Source organism: Vigna angularis, chromosome 3, assembly GCF_016808095.1.
Source record: "Vigna angularis cultivar LongXiaoDou No.4 chromosome 3, ASM1680809v1, whole genome shotgun sequence".
NCBI classification, from domain to species: domain Eukaryota; kingdom Viridiplantae; phylum Streptophyta; class Magnoliopsida; order Fabales; family Fabaceae; genus Vigna; species Vigna angularis.
In genome coordinates this window covers 41,314,836-41,338,912 of record NC_068972.1, presented here as the reverse complement: position 1 = coordinate 41,338,912, position 24,077 = coordinate 41,314,836, and the positions used below count along the sequence as shown (strand labels likewise).

General features: G+C 37.5%; 2 protein-coding genes across 6 annotated transcripts; one reads left to right on the top strand and one right to left on the bottom strand.

Annotated features, from left to right (window-relative positions):
- Nucleotides 1-583: 583 nt before the first annotated feature.
- Nucleotides 584-23,013, bottom strand: LOC108325817 (TNF receptor-associated factor homolog 1a). 5 transcript variants are annotated; one of them, XM_017558896.2, is made up of 13 exons: nucleotides 22,901-23,013; nucleotides 21,867-22,084; nucleotides 21,681-21,792; nucleotides 20,994-21,082; nucleotides 20,809-20,877; nucleotides 20,592-20,724; nucleotides 18,841-18,999; nucleotides 18,030-18,378; nucleotides 10,103-10,215; nucleotides 9,042-9,189; nucleotides 7,900-8,372; nucleotides 7,614-7,812; nucleotides 584-2,258 (listed from the first exon to the last, which is right to left on the bottom strand). In XM_017558896.2, exons 2-13 carry the CDS (start codon nucleotides 22,039-22,041, stop codon nucleotides 855-857), a joined length of 3,423 nt encoding a protein of 1,140 aa, XP_017414385.1. In that variant the 5' UTR covers nucleotides 22,042-22,084; nucleotides 22,901-23,013; the 3' UTR covers nucleotides 584-854. The 5 variants fall into 5 exon arrangements, with proteins under 5 accessions (XP_017414385.1, XP_017414386.1, XP_052731424.1 ...); XM_017558897.2 differs by having other exon boundaries at nucleotides 7,614-7,773; XM_052875465.1 differs by having other exon boundaries at nucleotides 2,160-2,258; nucleotides 7,614-7,652.
- Nucleotides 10,924-12,358, top strand: LOC128196020 (uncharacterized). The gene is made up of 2 exons (XM_052875467.1): nucleotides 10,924-12,210; nucleotides 12,270-12,358. Exons 1-2 carry the CDS (start codon nucleotides 11,741-11,743, stop codon nucleotides 12,286-12,288), a joined length of 489 nt encoding a protein of 162 aa, XP_052731427.1. The 5' UTR covers nucleotides 10,924-11,740; the 3' UTR covers nucleotides 12,289-12,358.
- Nucleotides 23,014-24,077: the final 1,064 nt, after the last annotated feature.

Sequence of the window (24,077 nt, the reverse complement as noted above, 5' to 3'; positions counted from 1 at the left end):
TTATCTTATAAAAAGAGACACTCGTAACACAGATAACATAAGAATTTGACATAAAATGATATTTCTCTTTGTGAGACCATTTTGGAGTAAATACACTATCGTATTAGGCTTTTTATCATGTTACTTATACTCTTGCAATATATCGATATATTTGTATTTTAAACGTTAACTTTAAACTAGAAACACATATTAAAAATACAATTGTATTTAAAACATAAAAACCACAACCAATAAAAATCTAACACGGTCTAATTTTCTATAATAAGGTAAAATTTCACTTTGGAATGAACACTAAAATTTATTTAGTTACTGTTCTATAATTTTTCCAAACGTTAATAAATAATTTGATCCAAAAATTACAAACGTTGTCCCTTATCTTCTGAAAACAGTATTCCCAAAAAACCTTGAAAATATAATCCGTCATCCAAAACTGGTATAACTTGATCATACTAGTGACATGTTTAACGATAAAAATAACAATAAATAACTAAATTTAAACATGAATAATTTCACAATCCAGTTCATATTTTAATGATCGTATGAACGTTTAAGGCGAATAAAAAAAGCAGTCCCTTGTAGAATATGTACAGAAAAAACTCAACTTTTAAGATTACATTGACAACACGAATGAAAGAGTATCTATAATCCCAGAAGGCCCAAATCCCAACACTGTTAGAAGCTAGGACATGTATAAATTTATGAAAAACTGGAACCAAATTAATCGGAAACACTCTTTACAAAATGTTTTCCTATCTTGGGGATACAACCTCACTCCAATCTAAAGAGACCCAACAATTTCCTGAAATACATTATTACACTTGTGGATGACCACTAATTTTAATTCTTCTCTCCCTCTAAGGACCATTTGAAGGCCTGAATACAGTATAACCATTCACACCGCATGCCATGTTTGGGTAATCTTGATAGTATGAGTAACTATTCTCTGTGTTTCTCATGCCTAGATAAGATAGATCAGAACCAGCAACCTGCCATTGATTTGGAGTCAGCCCATCTACCTTGCCATTTCCATATGATGACAGTGTACTTGCCGTCTGAGGAAGATAATCCGGCTGCATATCGAAATGCCGGCCACCGGATGAGCTATACCCTTGTTGAAACCTGGCATCCTGGTAACTTTTTGATCTCTCAAACCTACAAGAACTGGTGGATGATCCCAAATCATCATTTGTACCCAAGTCTCCAGGAAAAGTGAACTGACGATTTAGCAACTGTGGTCCATCATTGAGGGAGTGGAAGGCTGAACTTGCCTTGGCTGCCTTCCCGGTAACATGCTCCTCATCAAGAAGATCATTTATGATATCAAGGTGTGGGAACTCATCCACCAAACCGCCTTGGTTCTGACGCCTGGATGTGCAAGCAGGGAACTCACTCGATACATTGCCCAACGATCTACTGTCTACTGGCTTGTACAAGTCTAGGTTTTGAACATCATTAAGTCGGGAAGGTGGTTCATAGTGTAAGTTTCTGCTGGCTTCCCTGTGAGAACTATCAATCCAATTTGGTCCGTTCTGTAAAACATCTCGGCTAATCATACTAAAGGGAACACCAGATTGGGAAGCATTTGAATCCAGTTTGTCAGAGCTCCGGGATAAAAATAGTGGAGATGAAACCAATTGTGGTTGTGAATAACCAGGGGTTGAGTTTACTCCTGAACTAGAGCTGCAATGAGGGAGACTGACAGCAGTTGAGACTGCAGGATTCCCCATCATGGCATTTCTGTAAGACTGGGGAACATAGCTATGAGTAGCAGGCGAGGGATCAGGACCCAACCTACCAGTTGCACTCACAGAGCGTGCAAGTAGTGGAGCAGTTTGAACCATGGAGACAACCGCTGCTGCGGGCCTGGGACCTCCGGGAACTAGTGGAGCACTAGAAGGCCTTGACATCATAGCCACCTGTGCCATGGACCTTTCGGCTACTCTTGGCGGTGAAGTTTTCTGGATCTCTGCCTTTGGACCAGTTGTTACTTGCGATACAGAAGCTAAAGATGAAGAGACCTCTTTATCAGTTGGTTGTGAGGCACCAAAAGATGTTTTCCTGACAAGAACGGGATCTCCAATAACTTTAGTTTGGTTTTCTAACTCCGTTTGAACAGGTAAGTTTCGTGGAGGACTACTGGATGAGGATGGAACTGATGTTCTCTTCTCTTTTTGTAGGCTTTCATTGTTAACAGTTCTTTCTGTGATAACTCGGTCTTTGATGCTTTGTTTATTTTGTAGCGAAGGTGTAGCCTCTTCCTATCAAATAGAAGTGCGAAATAAATAAAAACAAATCAATCATCATTTTTACTACCATTCCAAATTTAATCTCTCACACTTCAAGAAAATAAGTGCTCATATTGAAAAACAAAAACAAATCTTAGCACGTAGTAAATATAATATACATAAAAGATTTCTCATGTATTTTATATTTAACCATTCTGATTGTCAACACTGCATGTTGCTATATATGTTGTTACTTATTTTATCTACGATCAAAGCAAGCTAGCATGTCATCCCAAAGTTAGACTATGGTAAGAACATATCCTACAAGAGCTATGAACATCCCTGTAGTAGAAAAGAGAAGCATGACAAAGCACGGAGCTATTCATAAAAGAAGCGAAGTAAACAAAGCTAGAAAAGCTTATTTGCGCCAACAAAAAGCATCTCAAAGCAAGAGAAAGCTTGTCTCATCAAGAACAGACTTTAAATGTGTCACAACATCAACAACTACTAACACAATATACAAACAATTTGAAAAGCCATTTTCTCTAATAGTTTGAGCCTCCAAATCTAAAGATCAAAAGTTCAAATCTTTGCCAAAACAAAGTTATCTTGAATTTGTACTTCATTGTGGAAAGCCAGGAGTGACGTAGCATCAACGATAGTGAGGTCTTCTCAGTTTGAGATTCAAAGGGTGTTTCCAAAAGTAGTACACAGAATACTTGTATGTAATCATTAATTTGATAAGTGAGACCCTTTAACATAGCTTAAGTAGGGTGGACCCGTATAAAACAAGTTATTACTATATTACATCCGATGCTTGCAAAACCTTAGACCTTGATTCCATTGTAACTAATATTGATTTGAAAGGTTTTCAAAATCAGGTTAAGTTTTCCATTTATACAACTATCACTATTCAACCCCACATTCCAGTATGTTTATTTGTATTTTAATTCAAAGAGAGCTTCCAAACACAACAGTCGAAGATTGATCTATTTCCAGTACTTTCTGCAAATATTAGTTGGTAGTATTTTATTATCCAACTTTACCACTAAGCCAACTTTATAACTCCTGCAAATTCAATGCCTTATTTATGTACTTTACGCTATAGGCAAACAAGGTTTTTTGTAAAAGAACATCTCAATCATGTTCTTGACGGTTTCCTAAGGATTACAAGTCCATAAACATCCCAATTTTGTTCTTGATGGTTTCCCTGAGGATTACAAGTCCATAATAGCTCTCATTAGTAGTCACTTTGATACTATCTCCATTGGTAAAATTGAAACATTTTCTTTAGCTCCTGAATCACGTTTGGAGAATTTTCAAAAAAATATCTAGCTCCAATATTCATTGATGTTCCTCCCTTTGTTTCTACTTCAGCACCTCAAGCAAATAATGTATAAAACATTGTTTTTGATGATTCCTGAGCTGACCTTACTTAGACAAATGATTATAGAAACTATAATGGAGGCTATGGTGGTCATAATGGTGGTTGATGAAGTCATATCCTGAGTGTTAAAAACTAGGAGAAAAAGTGAGGAAGAGAAAAATCAATTTTAATATCTCGTTAACAATAGATGAAAATTTGAATTTACAATGAGTATAGATAGTTACAGAACAGTTATTAACAGCTGGCGCCAGTAACTTAACTGACTAACATCAACCCAAGAGTGCAGTTAAGAAATGCATCCGTTCAATAGAACCCAAGGTATGGGAAGCTTTGTTAGGGGCTAATTGATTTAACTTCTTAGTTAAGGCCTGTGCCAACTGCTCAAGAGCTGGAACATGCATAACCAAAAGTTGCTTAGCTGAGAGACCCTTTTGCTAACAAAAATTGCATCAATCTCCAGTTCTCATATCAACAATAGGATTGTGAGCAAGTGAAACTGCACTCTAGTTATCACAGAACACGATTGCAATGGTAAAAGGAAAAACTAGTTCAGTTAATAAAGTTTGAATCCATCAGATTTCAGTGGTAGCTTAAGCTACACTTCTGTATTTTGCTTCAGTATAGGACCTGATAACCACTTGTTGTTCCCAAGACCCCTACACGATTAAGTTTGGAACAAAGAATATAGTTGTGCCCAAGGGCAATGATCTGGATATGAAGCCCTGTCAGCATCAGAAAGAGAACTGAAGTAGGGGTGATCATAGATTAAATTTTTCAAAATCTAGTCAGATCCAATAAAATAGATTGTAACTAAAATTTAGATCCATTTTAATTATATCAAATTGATTTATATTTTTTCAATTCAAATTAAATCCACTTTGTCAATTAGATTAAATGTGATATGGGATCGATCTCACTCAGCTTGACATAGTATCGACTCAATGTCTCAAAACATAGGCCTAACTTAACTTGGCCCAACCCAAACCCAACACACCTCGGCCGAACAAAGGGCCATGTCAACTTTGCTCAACTTGGGCCCAAACTCAACACAAGCTAATGTGGGATTGACCCAACTCAACTTGACATGGCCGCCATTGGATGCGAGCATGATGCTCAACCCAACACATACTCAACTTGACTTGTCCCAATCTAGCCTGGTCTATCTTGGTCCCACCTAGACTTAGACCCAACTAGGCTTGACCTTGGCCATAACCAACTGGTTTCAACCTTGGCCTAGACCAACTCAACTCAACCTTGGCCTGGGTTGACTTGGCTTGTCCTGAGCTAGACTGACTTGGCTCGATATGGGTCCAATCTAACTTGCTTGGGCTGAGATTAACTTGGTCTTTGCTGGGCGAGGCACAACCCAAACTAGGCTTTGCCTAGGACCAGACTAGGACTGACTTGGACCTAATCCAAGTTGCTGAATGTGGGTCGGTCCCGACTTATATGAATGTTGACTTACCCCAAGTTGAGTGAATGTGGACTCACCCCAACTAAGCTTGAGTTGGGCCTATGCCTACTAGACTCGACCTAAGCTCATGTCGACTTGGTTTGACTCTAACTAGGGCCGACTCGTCCTAACCTTGCATTAGTCCAACCAAATGTTGTCTTACTTAGGTGTGGTCCGACCTAGAATTTCATAACTTAAAATGACTTAGACATACATTGATTTTGGATTTTCAAAATCTAAAAAATTATCGAATTAAATGGATGGGACTTAACATCCAAACATATGGATTTGAATTGAGATACATCTATTTAAATAGAGTAAGAGTAAAATTTGGATACTTATAGATTGGATTTCACAATTTTAACTTTTTGCTCAACCTTGAGAGTAAAGGTTGTTCTTGAAGCAAGTGGTTTAAGAAGACCAAATGCAATGATCCTTTTAGATATATTAGGTTTCTTTTGACTTCAACCAGGTGAGATTCAAGAGGATTTGTTATTAATTGGCAAACCACACTAACTGCAAAACTTATTTTACGTCTTGTAGTAGTGGTGTATAATAGGGCTCCAATAATTTGCTCCTTTAACCAAACTGTAGTCTTACTTTGGCTAACACTAATCATTGGCCTATGAAGCAACTGAATGTCAGCAATGCATTTTCAAATGGACTTCTTGCAGAGTGGATGTGAATGTGTAAACTACCAGGGTTTTAGGTTGCTAATAAATTTTTGGTTTGCAAACTAAACAAGCTTATTTATAACTTCACTTTATCATAATTCCACTTTACAACCAGTAAATGTGATCATTATTCATTTATCTAGAACTAGTTCCAAGATTTATGTTCAAGTTTTACCTAGATGATATTATTGGCAACAATGCTCCCTTCATTCAAACTCTGAATCAAGAAGCTGAATTCAGAAATTCCTCGCAAAGAATCAGGTGATTTGAATTCTTTTCATGGGACTGAAGTTTGTTGTTAATCTGATGGTTCTATTTACTTCACTCAAGCCAAGCCTATTTCCTCAACAATGGTAGGTGGTTGCAGGCTTACCCCATGTCCATTGTAGGCTCCCTTCCGTGTGCTATAATTTCATGCCCAAAAATTAACTTCATTATTAATAGTGTCAGTCATGTCTTCCCCCTCTCAAAGATCGATGGGATGCAGTAAGGAACAAATTGTGCCACTTGAAAGGCACCATTACATTGGTTTTCACCTTCTAACAGGGTTGTGCACACTGGTTGTCACAGATCCACATTTAGAGCCCATGTGTTTTCTACTACTAAGATTCTCTTAATGGTCTAAAGAGCAAAAAGTTGTCTTTTAAACCAATTTTCGATTTTGTAAGGTTGAGTTAGGTCAAAACGTCAAGTTTTCATACCCAACGTTATCCACTAGAACAATTGTTCATCCAGTTTATCCAAAACTAGATATATAGCTAGTTAGATCACCTCTATTCGGTCATGCACTTGAGTTCGTGTTGTCACCAAACTTAGTTGTAACCAAAAAAAATTATTGACTGGATGACCTGCTCGGGCTTGAAATCCAAAAGGTGGCATGTCATACTTTATAAACTAGTCCGAGACACCACAACACCCAAGGAAATTGGCACACACGCACATGCGTGAGTCACCATATAAGGAAGTAGCAACAGCTGCTTGTAAAAGTTAGTTTAGAGTTTGAAATTTGAGAAAAAGTGAACACTATCACATATTGGGTTTTTTATCCTGAACCATAGGGGTAAGCTTAAAAGAAATTAACAACTACACAGCAATCCACATTTTGTATTATGTAACATTATATTTGTACATTATAACATTAATATTGAAAGTTTCACATCGACTAAAAATAAGATTCCTTTATAGTATATAAATGGATTGAAACCTCACTTTATAAATCAATTTTATAAGATTAAATTAGACTTAAAATCCACTTCTTAATATGGTATGATATCAGAGTCATGAGTTAAACTCTATCCTAACAAAGTTTGTTTGTTGGGTTTGTTGTTCCAATCTCAAACCAAACATCTTCAATTAGAAATGTTTTGTTACAGGCTAAGCCCCTTGAATTGTCCCACGTTCCAAGTTCCATCTTTAGACCAGTGGGTTGATATTCTTACAAAACCTCTTGCTCTTCTAGGTTCTGTTTACTTCGGTCCAAACTGAACTTGGGAGATTGTTCTGCTATTCACCCAACATAAGCTTGTGGGGTTATTATTAGAAAGTATCACTTGCTTCATTTCTTTTAGTGGATTCTGTTTGTCGGCCCACTTTTAGTACCTTCCACCTATAAGTAAGTGATGCTTACCTATTGTAACCATCCCTTTAACAATCAATAACGCAGTCACAATTCTAATACAAAAATTCTAAGTTTCTATTACAATACAAATGAATTTTATTTTCTAATGACCAATATAAATATCTTCTAAATCATTATCAATCAGAAAAAACTGCAGGTTGAACACTATGGTAAAAAGAAACATGAACAAATTAAAGGGATGTATACAATAACCGCAGTAAATTATGAAAGGATAAGCTTATGGTAATAATACCACCTTTCTGACAACATGTTGATCAAGCCACTTTAATCGATCCTGCAAAGAGAGAACAGCACCCTCAGGCTCAGATTCACCTAACTTTTGACTTCCAGATTCATTAACATCAACAGTATCTGCAATAGAACCGGATGGCTGACAATCCATTTCGTTTGTCCAACTGCCAGCATTAAATGATGTTTTTACTTGGTTCTTGCCTCTACAAATTAGTGCCAAATCAAATTAACACACCACACAAATCCCTGACATTCATCTACTTGAAAGAAACACTACACTATATACTTACCTGCTAGGAAACTTTCTGACGTCAAAATTTGAAAAGGAGTTCCCCTTGTGGTTGTCATTCATCACCACTGATGGTAACGAATCAGTAGAACATGTTGAAGAACTGTCATCCATTACTGAACTGCTTCTTTTCTCAGCCATTCCATTTTGTACAGATGACATACTACCTATACCATTGCTACTAGCCTCAGTTGGAGGATGGACTTCTGATGCATCAGTATCCCAATTTACAGGACTCACATCTCTGTCCTCGGAATCAGGCTGAAGCACTTCACCGACCCTATCCACAGAATCAGACACATCAGAAACAACTTCCAGGGAATCAAGCTTTTCATCGAGAGTTTGTACTTCCTCCATGTTAGAATGATTTTTCTCATCAACAGCATTGCTTTGCTGTTGGTCATGTAGTGCCACAGCTGGTCTCTCATCTCTAACTTTATCCTTTCCTTTTCGATTGTTCCGTTTCTGTTTAGCCTGCAGTGACAACAAAGGATTTTATCAATAGAGAAAAAGAAAATACAACTACTCTCACCAGCCACATGCATATTAACATTCATTTAATCTCACAAATAACCATGCCCAAGTAAAAGGAAGATCAAGAAACAACCTCTACGGAGAATTAAAGTTTATAAATTTCTGGAAAATATTTTCAAATTAGATTTAAGTCGCCTAAAGAATGCTTTAGTTGGCCAAATGGAAGGCTGGAAAAGAAAATAAAGGACCTTACATGTACATGAAACATAAATACAGGCAAACAATGTATTCATGATCTCATTATAAACAAACCGGGCAAAAGCTTGAGGTTTTAATACACAAATGTACTACCTATAGCAGCTATATAAGATAAAAAAAATAGTCATGCTACCTGATATTTTGATGCATGTTCTGCAGAGAAACCAATAAAAAAGGTTTAATCATGCTACCTAATAAATAAGATAAAAAATAGTCATGCTACCTGATATTTTGATGCATGTTCTGCAGAGAAACTAATAAAAAAGGTTTAATCCTGAATCTAAAGCTCTAACACCTAAATATAAAAAAATTGCATATCAAGATAACTACAGAATCAATAGCGTTTGTGAAATCAACTTGAGGACATGTAACATCCATTGATAATGCAGATTAGATGAGTGATACACAGACCTGTTTTTTCTTTGACTTCTTTTCCCTCTCATTTCCACGTTTTGCTTTCTGCTCACTTTCAGCTAGCCAGGCTGCCTCTTCTTCACGAATGAGCTCTTCTTGTCTCTTTAGAGCAATAGCTTCTTGGTAGGAAACCTCAATTTTATTGCTGCACCAATTAAGTAGATATCAGGATAATCTCATTCACTTGAATCCTACATATAATAAATGAATACACAAAGAAAACTACATAAAATCCAGGTAAACAGTGAATAAATAGCAAGCACTGACTCACTTCTGCGCAGAAAATGATATTGCACTACATGGGCATGGATAAAGTTCCATGGATCACAAAGTTAACTACAAAGTGCCGGACTGAGACTACTGGTTATCCATCATTCCCTATTGTTTCACATGATACTATTATTAAGTCAAATTCTATCATGTCCCATGGTTGCATATTTATATATCAAAGATTCTGAACCATGTATAGTAGAGAAGGAATAGTACACAAATTCTTCCAACTTAACCTCCAGAGTGTGATGCCATGCCCTGAAAGCAAGGTCTAAGTAGAAAAGTACAAAATTCATCATTGCTCATCCACTATTAAATAACATTTAATAGAACTTTTGCAAAAAAAAATCTTCATGCTACCGTAGAGTGCACATTTTGAAATTTGATACACAACCCCATCCATAATTATGTATAAACATTGAGCAATGGTCTTAAAAGAGAAGTTTGTGGATTGCCTAGGCAAGTTCATGGTATGGTGTCTAAAAGCAAACATGAGCCATCCCAACTTGCCCAGTTCACTCACCATTTTAGAACAGAAAATTCCCAGAAATTGTCGTCATATTAAACCCTCATCCCTCTAAAACATAACAACACAACAGTGACTTTTTTTAAATCGCAAAGAAAGTACAACAATCAAACATAAAATATAAAATGTTGGATAGAAATGCAAAGGACTGGTGTGAATTAAAAGGAATCCTATTCCTAAAACAACGAGAAATTCAGAAGAGAATCTGTAAAGACAAGTTAACAAAAGAAACCCAGAAGAACTCAGAAATAATATATACTACCTGAATATATGGGCAAGGACAAATATTTCCAAAGTCCTTCGACCTAATTCAGTGAGACGCCTTTCATCACGCTCAATAGAATCTTTGTTAAAATCCTCGCCAGAGCTTCCATCCTGCCAAAAAATTATGAACTAGGTTTCTCACCAATCAAAAGAATTTTGGAACTTTCAATATAATATATTTATATAACAATTCCCAGGTTACTCAAAAATCCCCCATTACTGGTGTAATATGTGTCCAAAACTCTAACTAGGCTAAAACTTGTTTTATTTTAAATTTTTTAATATTATTTTGAATTTTTTATTGCAAAATATAGAACACTAGGCCATACCAATATGATATAAATCATCACAATGTCGTTTCCTAAGAAAATAGAAATACAACAACCCAAGATGTTTAGACCTAATTCACTCCCACAAAATTGAATTACAAGATGATGTTTGCACCAATTTATATACTATAATTGATGTGGGATTTGCAACACCCCGCTTATGTTGAGAACTCAATATCTTGAGTGTTAGACTAGATGTTTTTACATAGTTTGATAGCGACCTGATAGTGAACTTGCAATAGGCTCAACAAATCTCACTAGGATATAGGTTAAGATCACTTTACCGCACAACAAAAGGCCAAATGCAATGAAATGGGTCAATAAAGTGACGGTAAAACTAACAGGAGCAGTTACTAAATACAAGCCTAGGCTGATTTGCAAAAGAGATTTTTGCAAAAGGCTGGTTTGAATTATAATGGTGTTTGCACCGGTGGCAATAATTGAAACCACCAGACTAGTGATTGCCACAACCACTTTTGGAGGTGGGGCATTGAATGGAACACTAGAGGAGGAGGTTTATGTGTCAGTCTTGGTCTTGATGTGACAAGGCGTGAAGAGAAGCTGTATAAGTTGAAGAAGGCTTCACATATGGACTAAAAACAAGCCCTTCGTGGCTGGAATAAAAGAATAGATTGTTTTCTTTCAGAGTTGGGTTCAGCAAGTGTACAACAGAATTTGGAGTCTATGTGAGAGTTATCGTACGGGATTTAATGATAGCTTATATTTACGTAGATGGCCTCTAGTTACTGACAACAATGCAGCAGAGATTGACAAGTTTAAAAGGAGAATAACACCAGAATTTGAGATGACAAATTTGGAATTGCTATCCTATTTTTTTTTTAGGATGGAATTAGTTTCTACAAGTGATAGAATTTTCATATATCAAAGGAAGTGTGCAACTTAAATATTGAAAGATTCCATATGTTGATTGTAATTCTACCCAAACTGATAGGAGGTTATTGGTGTATGAGAGAAGAAAGAAACGTTAGTTATCTAACTGTTTTACAGTTAGATAAAGGGCGGGAATGTTATTGTATAAATAGGAGTTTGGTAGTTGGAGAGAGGGCTTTTGATTCGTTATTGTTTGTCTGAACAGGATAGTTATTTCCTGTTGGGGGAGGTTAGGCTCCCATACTTTGACTCTTGTATTCTTTCTCTGTTCAATAATATTTCGGAGGTTATACAGTGTTTTTGGCTGTTCTTTGTGTGTTGAGAGGGATATCGATTAGGTTTCTTTATAGGAAACCTATCAATTTGGTCCGACCTGCCGGATCCAAACCGTGGGGAGTTTGACAGGGCGTGAGAAAATGGAAGAGGCTACGGAGGCAAGATTGGAGGCTATTGAGATTACGATGGAAGGTATGAAGGCTGAATCGGCAGCAGTAAGACGAGACCTGCAACAGATTATGAGGATCTTGGGTGCGCGTGGAAATCAAGCGGAAGGGAGTTCGGATGACAGTTCGGTGAACGATAATCAGAATCGCGTTGGAGGAGGAAACGAAAATGGGAGAACCGGCGATAGAGGGACGGAACAGAAACCATGGCGGAAGAAGGTAGAATTACCGACATTCGAGGGGGAAGAGCCTCTCGGTTGGCTAAACAGGGCCGAGAGATTTTTCGACATCCAAAAAGTGACGAGTGACGAGGATAAGGTGGAAATCGCTTACGTTAGTATGGAGGGGAGTGCGGCATATTGGTTTACATTTTGGAAAGCGAAAGCGAAGAACCGTTCTTGGGTCGGTCTGAAGGCAGCGATGATCAATCGTTTCGGTGGAGGGTTTAGAGGATCGGTTTACGAAAGATTATCGACACTGAGACAGGACGGTACGGTGGAAGAGTTCGTCCGCAATTTTGAAGTTCTAACGGGACAAACCAGGGAAATACCGGAGGAGCAAGTGCTTGGTTATTTCCTTGCGGGATTGAGGGAAGATGTAAAAGGGCAAGTGAGAATCCAGAATCCGCCCGATTTGATGGACGCTATGCGGATTGCGAGAGATGTGGAGGATGCGATAATGAGAGCGCAGGGGAGTTTCTTGGGTGGGTTCAAGATTAACCCGTTCGGTACACGGCCCATGGGAAGCGTGACACGGGCAGACTTGAATAGGTCGACGATGCCGCCGAATGGAAGAACAGAGGTCGCGGGGTCAGTACGGAGAGACGCCGTCACGGCGAACTCGATGACTAGGGGAAGTAATGTGAATGGAGGAGAGAATAGAGGGAGATTAGTGAGGAATTTGCCGTACCCAGAGTTCCTAAAACGAAAGGAAGAGGGGCGTTGTTATAGGTGCGGGGGTCCATTTGCACCAGGACACCGCTGTCCTGAGAAAAGTTTGAGAGTCCTCTTGTTGGCTGAGGACGAGGAGGAGGACGATGGTGAGGAGGTGGCCAATCTGGAAGAGAAGCCGATGGAACTCTCGGCTTGTTCGGCAGAAGGATTAACATCCACAAAGACCCTGAAGTTGAAGGGTAAGATTGGAGATAAGGATGTAGTGGTATTAATAGATAGTGGGGCTAGTCACAACTACATCAGTAAAGGGTTGACGGAGGAGTTACACTTATCGGTGGCAGATACACCCGTGTATAAGGTCAGCTTAGGAGATGGGCATAAAAAAATCGCACAGGGGAGATGCGAGGGAGTGACGCTACGACTGGAAAATGTTGACGTTGAGGAGGATTTCTACGTGTTTGAGTTGGGAGGCGTTGACGTGATATTGGGAGTTGCATGGCTGGCGAAACTGGGAGAGGTGAGAACGAACTGGGGTAAAATGACGATGGAATATGTAATGGGGGATAAAAAGATTCAGATTAGAGGAGATCCAACTCTAGCGCGCCAGCTGGTAAAGCCAAAAAGTCTCTTGAAGATGGTGGATGCTGAGTCATGGGCGGTAGTTTGGAGTTTGTGCGTAGTGGAGGCAGAGGGAAATACTGAGTGGGGAACTGATTTGACGGAACAGCAGAGAGGGGAATTAGTGCGCCTGCTGCAAACGCACTATGGGGTATTTCGTGACATGCAAAGCCTTCCCCCGACACGTAGCAAGGAGCACCGCATACAGCTGAAGGAAGGAAGTGACCCGATAAATGTTCGTCCCTATCGGTACCCGCATCTAATGAAGGACGAGATCGAGCGTCAAGTGGAGGACATGCTTAAAGCGGGTATCATCAGACCCAGTTCCAGCCCTTTTTCCAGCCCCGTCATCCTTGTGAAGAAGAAGGATGGGAGTTGGAGATTTTGCGTTGATTACCGCGCTTTAAATAAAGCCACCGTCCCGGACAAGTTTCCCATACCCGTAATCGAGGAGCTGCTGGATGAATTGAAGGGGGCACGATATTTTTCGAAGATTGATCTGAAATCTGGTTACCACCAGATCAGAATGGAGGAAAGGGATGTGCACAAAACGGCGTTTCGAACTCACCAAGGTCAATTTGAATTTCTGGTGATGCCTTTTGGCCTTATGAATGCACCGGCCACTTTTCAAAGTACCATGAATAATTTGTTGCGGCCATATCTAAGAAAATGGGTGTTGGTATTTTTCGATGACATCCTAGTTTACAGCCCGACATGGAAAGATCATTTGGAGCAGCTGGAAATGGTGTTGCAGGTGTTGGAACAGGATGGGTGGGTCGCAAATCAGAAGAAGTGTGAATTCGGGAGAAAAAAGATACGCTATCTGGGTCATCAGATCTCAGAACTTGGGGTAGAGATGGATAGTGAGAAGACGAAGGCAGTCGTGGAATGGGAGGAGCCGAGAACTTTGAAAGCTTTGAGAGGTTTTCTCGGATTGACGGGCTATTATAGACGTTTTGTAGAAGGGTATGGTAAATTGGCGAAACCTCTGACCGAGCTACTTAAAAAGGGGAGGTTCGAATGGTCATTGGAGGCGCGGATAGCCATGAATAAGTTGAAGGCTGCAATTACTTCAGCACCAGTTTTAGCTTTGCCGGATTTTACCACGGAATTCAGTATTGAATGCGATGCATCTGGAGGGGGGGTAGGGGCTGTCCTAACCCAAAATAGACGTCCGATTGCATTCTACAGCAAGGCTTTGTCGGAGAATTCCTTGAGCAAATCAGTATACGAGAAGGAATTAATGGCCTTAGTTTTAGCCATCCAACATTGGAGGCCCTACTTAGTAGGGAGGAGGTTCAAGGTGTATACGGATCAACGGAGTTTGAAGTACTTAATGGAGCAAAGGATTACCACACAGAACCAGCAAAACTGGCTGGCCAAACTCATGGGGTACGACTTCGAGATTGTCTATAAAAAAGGGGCAACCAACCGGGCAGCAGATGCACTGTCCAGGAGAGGAGCGGGGGAGACGGAGGAGAAGGAGTTACAGGCAATATCCAGGTTATTCTGGCCCGATTTTCAAGACCTTTTGAGGGAGATAGAGGAGGACGAGACATTACGGAAGTTGATAGCTGACTTACAGAGGGATCCTAACTCACATGCACCATACACTTTGGAGAATGATAGATTACATTATAAAGGGAGATTGGTGTTGTCCGCGAGGTCGATATGGATTCCAAAGCTGCTTGCTGAATTTCACGAAACCAAAACAGGAGGGCACTCAGGGGTATATAGGACGTACAGGAGGATAGCACAATCTTTGTATTGGTTAGGGATGAAGAAGATGATAACTGAGTATGTTGCTAGCTGTGCTGTTTGTCAGCAGCATAAATATTTGGCTGCGTCGCCTCAGGGGTTATTACAGTCGTTGCCCATACCTCAAGCAGTGTGGGAAGAGATAAGTTTAGATTTTATTGTAAAGCTGCCCAAGTCGCAGGGACATGATGCTATCTTGGTGGTTGTGGATAGATTGAGCAAATATGCCCATTTTATAGCTCTCAAACACCCTTTCTCTGCTAAAACCGTGGCTGAAATATTTACAAAGGAGGTTATTAAACTACATGGTATCCCAGTTTCCATTGTCAGTGACCGGGACCCATTGTTCTTGAGCATATTTTGGAAAGAGATATTCAAGGCACAAGGTACTCAACTTAAAATGAGTACTGCTTATCATCCGGAAACGGATGGTCAAACCGAGGTGGTTAATAGGATTATTGAAGGATACTTACGCTGTTTTTGCTCGGAACAGCCGAAGAACTGGTATGGTGTCTTACCCTGGGCAGAATTCTGGTACAACACCAGCTACCAGGGGTCTGCAAGATGCACACCATTCGAAACGGTATATGGAAGAAGTCCTCCATCATTTAGTAGATTTGTTCCAGGGGAAACCCCTGTGGAAGCCGTGGCGCAGGATCTGATGACACAGGACGAAGCTCTTAAGCAGCTACGATTTCACTTGAGTAGGGCCCAAGATTTAATGAAGCAGCAGGCCAATAAGAAAAGAAGAGAGGTAGACATAAAAGTCGATGATTGGGTCTATCTAAAAATTAGACCGCACCGACAAGTCTCTATGCCCACCCGATTACATCCGAAGCTATCGGCGAGATACTTTGGCCCTTTTCAAGTATTACAACAAGTGGGACAAGTGGCATTTAGGCTAAAGCTACCAGAAACAGCCAGAATTCACTCGGTATTCCACGTTTCACAATTAAAGAAAGCGGTGGGGGACAGAAGGGTAGAAAAGGAGTTGCCTGAGGAGTTACAAGTTGAGGGACCGAACTTCTGGCCCATACGTGTACTGGATCAGAGGCAAATACAACAAGCAGGGGAGGTATTACATCAAGTTTTGATCGAGTGGCAGCAAGGAGGTAAGGAGGGAGCTACATGGGAAGATGTAGCAACTATTCAGGATCAATATCCTGAGTTCAACCTTGAGGACAAGGTTGCTGAAAAGGGGGGGAGTAATGATAGGAGGTTATTGGTGTATGAGAGAAGAAAGAAACGTTAGTTATCTAACTGTTTTACAGTTAGATAAAGGGCGGGAATGTTATTGTATAAATAGGAGTTTGGTAGTTGGAGAGAGGGCTTTTGATTCGTTATTGTTTGTCTGAACAGGATAGTTATTTCCTGTTGGGGGAGGTTAGGCTCCCATACTTTGACTCTTGTATTCTTTCTCTGTTCAATAATATTTCGGAGGTTATACAGTGTTTTTGGCTGTTCTTTGTGTGTTGAGAGGGATATCGATTAGGTTTCTTTATAGGAAACCTATCACAAACACTAGTTGATTGCAGTATAAAGTTAAAAGAAAGAAAGTGTCAAGTAGACAATGCAACCTTGTATAACAAGAATGTTGTTCATTGAGATTTGTGTACACCAACAGAGCTAACATAGTTTCTGGAGTTGAGATGATTAGTATATTTATGGATCATCCAAGGCTTTCTCATTTCCTTTCAGCTAAGAGGATAGAGATATGTGAAGGACACTTCAGGTTACAGGTTGTTGTTTTAATACACGATAAATATTCCTAACAAGGTATTACCTATGGTAACTCGGTTTGTTGTGATGATAAAAGTGACAAAAGGTACAGCAACGCAAGTATTTATGATGTGTGGAGCACCTATTTCAAGGTGTTTTAAGAAGAAATCAGTGGAGGAATTGTCTTTGCCAGAATAGTTTATATTATTTTTTGAGCAAGAGTTGTTGTGTTGTCTCTATTTGTAATCCCCAATCCTAGGGGCAAACTATATTATGTTTTCCTCTTTGCTCTTTCCTTTAGCTTCTGCTGTAAGCCACTAATCCTTATATATGAATAGAATCAGAAGAGATCCAAGTTAAGATTTCTCAAGTTCTTTTTCTTATACACTCCTTCATATTGGTATCAAAGGAAGTCAATCCCACTCTGCCTATATTGTTCAGTGAGAGTGAGAAAATGTCTTCTGCCATTGTCTGCTACCACCATCCCAAAACACCATCTTTTCTCCGGCGACCAGTGCATCTAATGCTTCTCTTCGACACCAAATCTGACCAGTCGCAAACACTAGTTCTCTCTCATAGACCACCTCCGTCAATTTCACCAGCTTCCTCTGTCCATGTTTCAACTTCAATTATTGCCTTCTCATCACTATCTATGTGCAATTCCTCTTGAACACTAGAGGAACCCAATTTCTTTAACTCCATATTTTTTAAACCTTCTTTTAGTTTTTCATTTGTTGTCACTGTGTAGTAAGTGTTGTGGAACATCTATCCATCAGACCTGCCTACTTGTTTTTGGGTCCCCCAATTAATTCGAAAAAGATTAATGGTAAAAATTATTTATTTTTGTCGAAATCTGTTGAGCTTTGTTTCCTTGGCCAAGATTATCATGATCACTTGGAAAAAGACAGTAGTAGTGAAATATTATTAGAAAGTGTTGAACAGAAAAAGCTAAACTTCCAACTTTATGCTCTACTGTGGCAATCTATGGAATCCAATATATTGGGGACCCTCAAAAACATTGAAGACATGAAAACTGTTTTGAAAGAAGGCTCAAAGCATCTTTGCAAATGATATTCAGAAGTTTATGATCATGCTCATAAATTGGCATATCTTAACACAACAGATCATGGCATGACATCTTTCATAGCTAAAGGCCAATCTACTGTTAAGGAGTTAAACACGTTCTTATGAGCTAACTTCCTGGAAGAAATCAAGAAGTTGGACAAGTTATATAATCAAAAACTTCAAGTTTACTAACCCATTATATTACTCACCTTTGTTCGATTTTGAGGACCTTTTTCATCTTTTGGAGGCAAAGGTTCAATAGCTGCTCTTTCAAGTAGCAGTAGAACATCATCCACCAGTACAAACATATCTTTCTCAGCACGGACAATTGGGGCTGGCATTTCTTCAGCATCCAACAATTTTACCCTTCCTTTCTTGCACTTAGTCTGACCTTCAAGAGCCCTCAACCCACTATACAAGGAGTCCATTACTAAAGTAGAAGTTACTTCTTTTTCTATAAAGAAGTGTTTCACAACTACTTTCAAAATTACATTTGTCTTTTCCCTTGACATGCGACGCCTAGAAGTTTGATCAATTTCCCGCCAAAATGTACAGAAGCTGCAGATCATGCAAAGCACCATTTAGATCTACCAATAAAATCATACAACACAAATTCAAGTGCTAATGATATAGATACAGTATACTACATATATGTCCCAATTAAATATGTATGATGACAGATTAAATTTGTTATAGGTTAATACTAAACAGGACAAACTTCATATTTCATATGCATAAAAACTACACAAGATGCCTACAATACATCATATACCATTATCACATCAACCAGATTAAACTAAGTATGCATCTCGTCATTTATTTTCTTACCAATATGCCTACATTTTTTTACATTCAGGATTAAAGGAAAACTAAATTTAGTAAGAATTGATACTTCAAGCAACATGAAATTTTTATACGACATTTAGAATCACAATAAAATTTACAGCATGTATAATGAAACCATTTAGAGTACACATACAAGTCAAAAGGGTCATGTTATTGAAGATGAGCATGAAATACCTTGACCACCTAGCTTTATCCTCTATCAACTTCCCAAGCTTGCTTCTTCTTTCCTCCACAAAACGCCGGCAAATTTGTTCTACATTTGTCAAATATACCCTAACAAGTTCTCTCCTATACTGACAATCAAGGCACCGAAAAGGCCTGTCAGCTTTCTCCCTGCACATAAATAAAACTGGTTACAAACATCTGAAACAAAGATGGAGATTAATTTTTTTTTTTAGAATTACAAACCTTTTTTGGAGATTAATTTATTTATTTTTATCTCACTTAGCTACACTCCCCTTCAAGAAATCAATGATCAAAGATGGAGCAGCCATTTGCATAGGCCAATGCATGTTGAACGCTACTATCTTAATCCTATGTTCCACTATAATACGGAATTTAAAGCCTATTCAAAGTGAAGCATGGAATGAATGTATGCTTGTTTAGATAGGTTAGATAAGTTGGTGGGAGACATTGATGAGATCAATAAGATTAACGCTCAGATTGAGAGCTTCAAGAGCAAATCTGGATTTTTGGTAGCCTAATAGCTCAATGTGCACTCAAAACCAAAACTCTAGCACAATGGTGGGAAACAATGGTGATGAACATCCAAAATTACAAATGTTAGCTATTAGAGTATTGAGTTTGATTTGTAGTCCATCCAGTTATGATCGTAACTGGAGTGCTTCTGAGAGGGTAAGAATTTAAATTTATGAAATCGATTTACAATTATTTACCTATACCACTTAGTAGGCAAGTATGATGTGTTGATTAATTTTATAATTATCCACACCAAGAAAAGAAAGTCATGGCTAATTCAAGACTAAACAAGCAGGATGTTAGAAAAATAAACGACAATAATACTAATGATCTAGCTTATGATGATGAATGGACTGTGGAGGAGAATGAAGCAAATTCAACTTTGGACGCTTCAGGATGACTTGGAGGTTCCACCAATTGTTGATAACAGTGAAGTTCATGGAGGAGATGGCATTAATGAAAATGAAGATCATGTGGAGGAGGATGACTCTCCTGCTTTTTATTATGAATTCTCCTTGGATAATTTGTATTAATCATCTTAAAATATAAGTCATTTTATGAGTAATTCTGTGAATTGTAATCATATTTTTAGTTGTGCTATGTATTGGATCTTACTGCTTAAGACGTATTACGATTTATTTATATTGTCCATATCATTTTAAATGCATGCACAGGCTATGAATATAATTTTCCACATATGCACAACTCTTATGATTCGAATTTCAATTTTTATCCCCCTTTCTATCCTCGAGTTTGACAACATCGTCTAGGATCATTTTAGCAAAAGGAAAGGGACATGTAAGATTCAAAACAAACATTCATGCAGTATAATATCAGCCACAAGGTCAAAAAATGTGGCTGCATGCAACAAATTCAGCAAAGAATTGTTGTTTGCTGCTGCACGATTTAGCAACATATACTGCCAAAAAAAACAAAGTGATTTTGCTTCATAAAGTCATACAACAGCATGAGCACAAACAGAGGCCACCAGCTCCCAAACTGCTAAAGCCAGAAAGCAGATGGGATAGATGGCGTACCGCCTTTTGCTGCTATGGCAGCTATTAACAACTGAGAAGTACATTACAGAACATTCATATATTCTTCCAAGTAATAAATGAAGTCAAAACTACGCATTAATCCATATTAACAATTGCTTAACAGTATAAAAAATGGTAGAGCGTATCAGTAAGATTAAAAAACAAAAAATAAAATAATAAATAAAATACCTAATAACTTGAACTTGCGCTTTTATTATCAGATTGTCAGATGCGTCAACAAAGCCATCATACACTTTTGAGAGTTCCATAAACTTTTTCCATCCCCAATCATGCTCCTTCTTCCAAAATCGGTGTAATGTATCTAAAATGGTCAAGTAAAAATAACTCAAACACTATTAAAGAAATTGTAAACTCCAATAATGAAGCCAACCATTTACCAACCGACCAGAATATTTTGATTTCTTTGGATCTTTATTGACCACAGCTATTGTAAATTGCGCAAAATGACTCCATCCTGTATTACCCGAAAAAAAGAAGGGGAGAACCAAAGACAAGTCATGCACTATGGAACCAAGAGTAGCTAGTGAGACTAACTATAATTAATGCATCTGAAAAATTCAGGAATCAAACCTGGAAGAAGTTTGTCATGATTAGCAACACAAAGAAACAGAGAGAGATGATTGCAGACATCACAACCTTGTGGATAAATTAAAATATACCTGCCACATACCACAGCATGATTAGAAAAAACTTCAACTAATATGTACTGCATATTTCAAGTCATAAGGACTGCCTCGGCAAACCATATGCACCCATTCTATGATCATGTTCTACTCCTGATATACTTCACAACTTTCAAAAATAAAAACATATTTTTCCTTGTTTGACAAATCAAACTCTTGTACAATCATATTTTTTTGTACATGTCTTAAAACTGCAGAGTACTTGAAAGAAATGTAACCCCAAATCCAATATTTATTTCCCCCTTAATAGTGAATTTTAGAGATAAATTCAAACAATAAATTTTTCAAGACTCACGAGTTCATAATAAACTTGACACTATGAGTGAATGAAGCCATAATGGTCAATTAGGCTGCAATAACGGTGTAAGCAAATGTTATTAACCAAAATAGAGTTAAATGAGGGATGGAGAAAGAAACATCATCTTGGACCACACCTTTTTCATGAAACAACGAGCTCGGAATAAACAAAGGCATAAAGTTGCAAATCAAAATTATACAGACAAACAGAGAGGGTTTAACACTAAAGCACACCAAAATCCAGGCAAGGCAGGTAAGTTTATCCCAAGTCACATACCACTTGTAGCTGCCAACCTCAAACGGACTACTGCGAAGTTCCCTTCTGGTAATCTGAGAAAACTTTTCAATCTTCCATGTATATCTTCCAAACAATTCTGAAGGTTTTGGTCCTGTTGAGATAAAACAAATTAGATTTTGAACAACTGTCAGTGGAAATTTTGAATTTAAATTATTACAAGTTCACCTTCATCATCCTCATCAGTGTCCCAGTAAGGAGGTGAAGTTGACGGGCTTCCATTCTCCACCTGCTCAGAAGATCGCCATTCAGCCACTGCTTCCCCAGATTGACCATGCTGCCCACTAAAAGTTCCCTCTGAAGACTTTCCCACTCCAGATTCCTCACTCGTAACCCCGGCCATTTCCTTATAAACTACTATTTCTCTAACACTACTCTTACAACACCTGCCATGCCAGATATGGAATCACACATACAAAGTGAAAATATGAGCCCCCTTAAGCCCCACATTACATTATAACCTTGAAAACCGTTCACACAATTTTAGACACAACACAAATAAACTATTGTAACATTAAGTACTCCATTTTCCACTACATCACAGGAAATTCTATAAAATATACAATTATAATGATTAAAAAAAAACAAATTTTCGTAAAACAAGTTATTATTTCCACACAGAAAAAAAGAAAAAGATTAAGAAGTGCAATGCATTGTCACGAAAATTGAAGATAATACAGAACGAATTCAAACAGCAGTAGTTCACTAATTAAAATCCATCTAACCAATCACATAACAAAGGTTTGATTCCTTCCCCTCATTTCTCAAAATCCAACATGCAATAATTATAGATAACCCCGAAAAAAACCCTCCAATGTCATTAAAACCCAAAAACCCATCTCATACAAAAAAAAAATAACAAGAAATAATAAACCATGATAAAACCCCAATATAAAGACTTAACAATAACAAAAATAAACCCCATGTCAATCAAATAAATTAGAACAAGAGGGGAATTCAAACTAGTAGGAAGCAAGTTTAGACAAATGGAGTTGGTTGACCCAAATTGTAGGAAACCCACAACGGAAAATTCGTGATAAAATCAACACCGAAAAACACCGAGATCTTGGGCAAAGATTCTCGTGTAAAACATGTACAGAAATCGAAGAAATGACGCACAGGAATAGAAAAAAAACAGCTTAATAAAAAAAATTAACAGGAAGTAGGGGAAATCGACGTCGGATCCCAATTAGGGCACACACCTGAAATCGAAGGAGCAGACAACAACAATAACTGAGATTTTAGAGAGAGAAAGGCAAAGAGAGAGAAAGAGCGTGAAAGAAAGAAGAGCAAGAACAACACATAGGCAAAGGCATTACCCAAAATCGAAAATTAGTATTTTTGTTGTCTTTGTTTTTTTTTTATTATTATTATTATTTTATTATGTTCTTATTATTATTAATTTGTTTTTTATAATTATCTTATTTTTATTACTAGTTTTTTATTTTGTGTTTTCTTATTACTATTGATTTATATATGTAATGATTTTTTTAATTATTTATGTTTTAACGAGAATCTTTGTATTGAAAGTGAGTAAAAGGGTGTGTTTACAAAGTTTAGATAGCGGTTTAATTATACTAGTGTTTACTTTATTACCATGTATTCACCTTTAAAAAAAATTAAATATAATAAATAAATAAAATGATAATATATAAACATAAATAAAATTTAAAAAAAATTAAAATTAAATTTTCCATCCATTTTTTTATACTTTTTGTCTTGATTTATTTTGCACATACACCAAGTAGATTGTGATAATTGGTAAGCAAGAAACATATTAGTGTACTAATTTAATTTGTTTTAATTTGATCAAAATTAAAACAAACTTACAAATCTTATTTATCTTGTAAATTTTAAAAATATTTTTTTTCTAATTTTTGTCTTTTTATTTAAGTATATTTTTATCTTGTTTATCTGATTAAATAAGTCTAGTAATAATAAACATTATATGAGTCTATCTATACATTAATTAGACGTATACATTAAACAAATATATTCATATACTAATTATATGTGTATTATAATACACATTTCATGAGTTTGAACATGCATTGATTATACGAGTCTAACAATACATATTATATAAGTTTACCAATACATATTATAGGTGTTTATAAATACACATTACACGAGTTTGTTTATTTATTTATTACATGAGTATTACAATACACATTTCATGAGTTTGAACATGCATTGATTATATGAGTCTAACAATACATATTATATGAGTTTACCAATACATATTAGACAAATATCTTAGTGCATTGATTAAAAGAGTCTAGCAATACACATTGGACAAAATCTTTCTATACACTAGTTAAATGAGTATGTTCACAACGCTTATTAGACGAGTCTAACCATATAAGTTAGACGTGTTTG